Source organism: Borostomias antarcticus (genome assembly GCF_949987555.1).
Source record: "Borostomias antarcticus genome assembly, chromosome: 12".
In the NCBI taxonomy this organism is placed as follows: Eukaryota; Metazoa; Chordata; class Actinopteri; order Stomiiformes; family Stomiidae; genus Borostomias; species Borostomias antarcticus.
This window is the reverse complement of record NC_140245.1, coordinates 564,664-569,663: the sequence shown is the minus strand read 5'-3', so window position 1 is coordinate 569,663 and position 5,000 is coordinate 564,664. Positions and strand designations below refer to the sequence as shown.

Below are 5,000 nucleotides of genomic sequence, written 5' to 3'. Positions count from 1 at the left end.
GGTTCGACCGGGCTCTGGGGTTTAGGGTTGGGTTAGGGCTGGGTTAGGGTTCGACCGGGCTCTGGGGTTGGGTTTAGGGCTGGGTTAGGGTTCGACCGGTCTCTGGGGTTGGGTTTAGGGTTGGGTTAGGGCTGGGTTAGGGTTGGACCGGTCTCTGGGGTTGGGTTTAGGGTTGGCTTAGGGCCGGGTTAGGGTTCGACCGGTCTCTGCGTTGATGGGAACTAGCCTCCTCTACCTATTCAAGAGCCCCTGTTGTAGACCTTGCATTTCCTTTATCTGTTCTGTTATTGTACTTCCCAGCTCCAGGTGTGGTTCACGGCACACCTGCCCTTAGCCCCCCCCCCCCCCAGGGTCAGGGTCAGGTTTCCAACATCCATCGCTTAACCAGTGAAAAACTAAACCAACCACACAAGGAAACTACACTGACATTAAATACGACCAGCTGCATCTACAGGACTATCAACTGAGTGAGCAGCTAGGAATATAGCTAGCTAGCATACTCAGCTAGCTGACACCGGGTTCCCAACGTAGGTCAGAGTAAAAGAACAGTACTAACTTAACTTGGAGTAGTATTGGAGATGAAGCGTGTGAATAATAGTCCTACCTCGACGGATAACTAGCTAGTCAAGCGAACAGGCATCGATGTCGAACCAGCCGGATGTCAGCAGACTAAGTAGGAGTCATTTCTCGATTCTCTTACCTTAGTATACGAACAAGGGTGCACGAAAAAATACAGCAACTCTTGTTTTTCTTCGTTCAATCTCCAGGAACGTATCGAGGGGAGACCAGACCAGCGGGTGTGAGGGTTCAACCCTATACGTGGTCGGTTCGCTGGCTCGACCTTAATGGCAGCATCACTTCCGCATCACTTCCGCAATCTGATCTCTGACAGCCGGAGCCACGCCCCCTCGGGGAAGGGTACGTCGGCCGGTGCCCATGGCAACAACAGGTGGATGAAAGATGGATGAGAGGTGTGGGGTGTGTTGCCCGGTTGGCATGGCAATGAAGTTCAGACTGTGTCAGGATATTCTCTTAGTTCAACTGATCAGTTAAAACCGAATCCTCCCCATCCTATCTCTACAAAAAAGTAACCACCTTCTTACAGTTAACTGTTGTTCAGTTAACTGTTCCCACTGAGCAAAGACACGTCTAAAAGACGTCTTTTAGATGTCTTTTCTGTCTTTTTCGGACGTCCAAAGACATCCAATTAGGAGCCAGAATGAAAGTTTTTTTTAGACGTTCAGATATTGAACCTGTTCTGCACGTCCACAGACGTCTTAGAGGGGTCCAAGCCAGACGTGTGAATATTGAGGGGTCCAGCAGACGTACAAATGGGGTTCTGGACCGACGGACGTTATTAAGACATGATCTGAACGTCTCCCTGACGTTGTGTGTTTGCTGGGTTGTTATACACGACTTGAGCAGTAAGTTGCCGGTGTAAAGGTTAAAAGTGAGAGGATGATGTTTGGGTGAGATGGGTGGGTTGTTAATCCAAAAATAAAGGAAGGCTTTTAGCTTTTGTCATATATATTCCAAAAGCTCATGACACAAACAAATGACAACAAATAATACCAAAGGAAACGCACAAAATAAACCATTTGGGAATGATATTAAACTGTTAAAAGGACTTTAGGACACAATACATTGAACTTCAACTTTACAATATCTTTTCCATTCCCACAAAGAAAATTACAGACAATAAAGGAAATCATAGACAACAACGACAAAACAAAATTGTCATCTTCAAAATAACAAGAAGGTAAAAATGACTGCCTATATCATTTTAGTTGTCCACAAAACACTCACATTTCATCTCACACCCCTTTTCACAGGCAGAATATTGCACTGAGGGAGTGATGGGTTACATCTCGAGGCCAGTCAACATTTCAAGAGAGCGGAGTGCTTGTATAGGTACATTTGCAGCCTCATTCCCCTGTACTAAATCAACCCCTAGCCTCTACCTCCTGTGTACTAGCAGATCTGAGCAGATGTGACAGGTGTAAGCAAAGTCAAAACACACCATCTCCAAAAGAGCATAGGGGTTAGAGCTTAGGGCTGGGTTTGGGATAGTTGGGGCGTGTGTGTGTGTGTCTCTCTCTCTTCCGTGTCTCTAGGTGTTGCTCTGGGTTCAGATATACCTGTCTGGTCTTGCTCTAGGTGCAGACACGCGTCTGGTGTTGCTCTAGGTGCATATATACACGTTGCTCTAGGTGCACATATACATGTCTGGTGATGCTCTAGGTGCAGACAGAATCATTTGTCGCCTTCCTCCTGTGCGACTAGTCCTGTCTGATTGCCCGGCTCTGGACTCTGCGTCATGGCTGGGTACACCACCAAACACAGCCTCTGGCTCAGGTGGGTCATCTTACCTGTGTTGGACCAGAGACAAAGACACATTTGGCAGAAACCATCTCGAGATTTCATATCAACACTGGATGTTTTGCATTCGTTTCATGAAATCTCCAACGAGTGAAGCGTGAATCTTAAAGACATCCGACCCAGGAATAGCTATGTGCTCCACATCGCTAACTAATTCTAGGGTCGCCCCCCCCCCCCGCCAGCCCCCCTACCGACGAAGACGTGGACACAGCGGGGCTTGCTGTCCCAGTAGACGCCCAGGAAGTAGACGGGCACGCCGGTCAGCATGATGGCCAGGCCGATGCCGCAGACCACGGGTTCGGAGTAGAGGCAGAAGATCAGCAGGAAGGCCCAGAACAGCAGGTAGATGACCGGCCACGCCAGGCTGATCTGCCCACAGGAGAGGACGACCACACCTGCGCATCAGTACACCGGGCATGGCACCGGGCGTGGCACCGGGCGTGGCACCGCTCGTCATCTTTAACTGTTCGATGCGTAATCTGTGATGCAATGCTGTTGTAATTATGTGTCGGTAATTTTACTCTTGCTAAATTGATTTTTAATCTCAATGAGTTAAATAAAGGTTACATTTAAAAAAAGAAAGAAAGTGTGATGTGGCAGATGCTTCGATAATGACACACAGGGACTGGAATCATCCCACAGGAATCATCCCATCAGTAATCGTCCCATCAGGAATCATCCCACGGGAATCATCCCACAGGAATCATCCCATCGGGAATTATCCCAACGGGAATCATCCCATCGGGAATCATCCCATCAGGAATCATCCCATCAGGAATCATCCCATCAGGAATCATCCCACAGGAATCATCCCATCATCATGGCGGTCCTGCCTGAAGAATGTACTCTACGGTGCTTCGCTCCACTGAGTGTGACTCACCTTAGAAGATCATAAATGTCACAAGAAAGAGCGTCTAACACGGTCCCAGCAAACATTCCTCAACCCTGCCCAGGCTTACCTTGATAGGCCGATACAGGTCGGGCTGTTTGATGCGCAGAACAATCTGCCCGGCAACAGTGACCCCGTAGAAGAGGTAGTTGATGTAGCCGACGTAGTTGATGAGGGTGTACATGTCGCTGGTGCACAGCATCAGCAGGGTGGAGAGACACTGCAGAACAGAGGAGGGAGCGGAGAACAATTCACCTCCCAACGCTCGACCAGAACAAAGTCCTCAAAGAGAAGGCTGTCGTCTGTCTGTCCCTCTTTGTCTGCCCCTCTCCGTCTGTCTGTCTGCGTTTACTTGTCTGTTAACTTGCCTGCCTGCCTGCCTGCCTGCCTGTCTGTCTGCCTGTCTGTCTTTCTGCCTGCCTGTCTGTCTGTCTGTCTGTCTGTCTGCCTGTCTGTCTGTCTGTCTGTCTGCCTGTGTCTGCCTGCCTGCCTGCCTGTCTGCCTGTCTGCCTGTCTGCCTGTCTGTCTGCCTGTCTGCCTGTCTGCCTGTCTGTCTGTCTGTCCCTCCCAGCTGCTGGTGCAGGACTCACAGTGAATAGCAGAGCTGGGATGGGTGTGCAGCGCTTCACATGAATCATGGCCAGCAGACGTGGAAGATGACCTTCTCTCGCTCCGGCAAAGAACAGCCTGACGGAGACACAAAAGAGAGAGAGAGAGAGGGAGGGAGATTGAGTCACGACCCACCAGCACTGAGACGATGGTCATTTTCCTCTGCAGACTCTGCGGGACCAGCCCACTGAGTGCAGAGACAGAATAACACACAGGGCTGACCGCATAACACACAGGGCTGACCGCATAACACACAGGGCTGACCACATAACACACAGGGCTGACCGCATAACACACAGGGCTGACCACATACTGTAACACACAGGGCTGACCGCATAGCACACAGGGCTGACCGCATAACACACAGGGCTGACCACATACTGTAACACACAGGGCTGACCGCATAACACACAGGGCTGACCGCATAACACACAGGGCTGACAACGTAACACACAGGGCTGACCACGTAACACACAGGGCTGACCGCATAACACACAGGGCTGACTTCATAACACACAAGGCTGACCACATAACACACAGGGCTGACAACGTAACACACAGGGCTGACCGCATAACACACAGGGCTGACTTCATAACACACAAGGCTGACCACATAACACACAGGGCTGACAACGTAACACACAGAGGAGGGGAGGGGAGAGGAGGGTTAGGGGAGGGGAAAGGAGGGGAGGGGAGAGGAGGGTTAGGGGAGGGGAAAGGAGGGGAGGGGAGAGGAGGGTTAGGGGAGGGGAAAGGAGGGTTAGGGGAGAGGAGAGGAGAGACAGAGAGGAGAGGAGGGTTAGGGGAGAGGAGAGGAGAGACAGAGAGGAGAGGAGGGTTAGGGGAGGGGAGAGGAGAGGAGAGAGGAGAGGAGGGTTAGGGGAGGGGAGAGGAGAGGAGAGACAGAGAGGAGAGGAGGGTTAGGGGAGAGGAGAGACAGAGAGGAGAGGAGGGTTAGGGGAGGGGAGGGGAGGGGAGAGGAGAGAGAGGAGAGGAGGGTTAGGGGAGGGGAGAGAGAGGAGAGGAGAGGAGAGAGGAGAGGAGGGTTAGGGGAGGGGAGAGGAGAGAGAGGAGAGGAGGGTTAGGGGAGGGGAGAGGAGAGAGAGGAGGGTTAGGGGAGGGG

General features: G+C 51.4%; 1 protein-coding gene across 1 annotated transcript in view; it reads right to left on the bottom strand.

Moving 5' to 3' along the window:
• Positions 1–2,253: 2,253 nt before the first annotated feature.
• slc7a8b (solute carrier family 7 member 8b) overlaps positions 2,254–5,000 on the bottom strand; it is a gene marked incomplete at both ends in the record, with an annotated part of 10,310 nt that continues 7,563 nt past the window's right edge. The window contains 4 exons of the mRNA XM_084447145.1: positions 2,254–2,369; positions 2,571–2,748; positions 3,339–3,488; positions 4,013–4,064. Of these exons, the coding sequence (XP_084303271.1) occupies positions 2,254–2,369; positions 2,571–2,748; positions 3,339–3,488; positions 4,013–4,064 (496 nt within the window). The remainder of the gene's footprint in view (positions 2,370–2,570; positions 2,749–3,338; positions 3,489–4,012; positions 4,065–5,000) is intronic.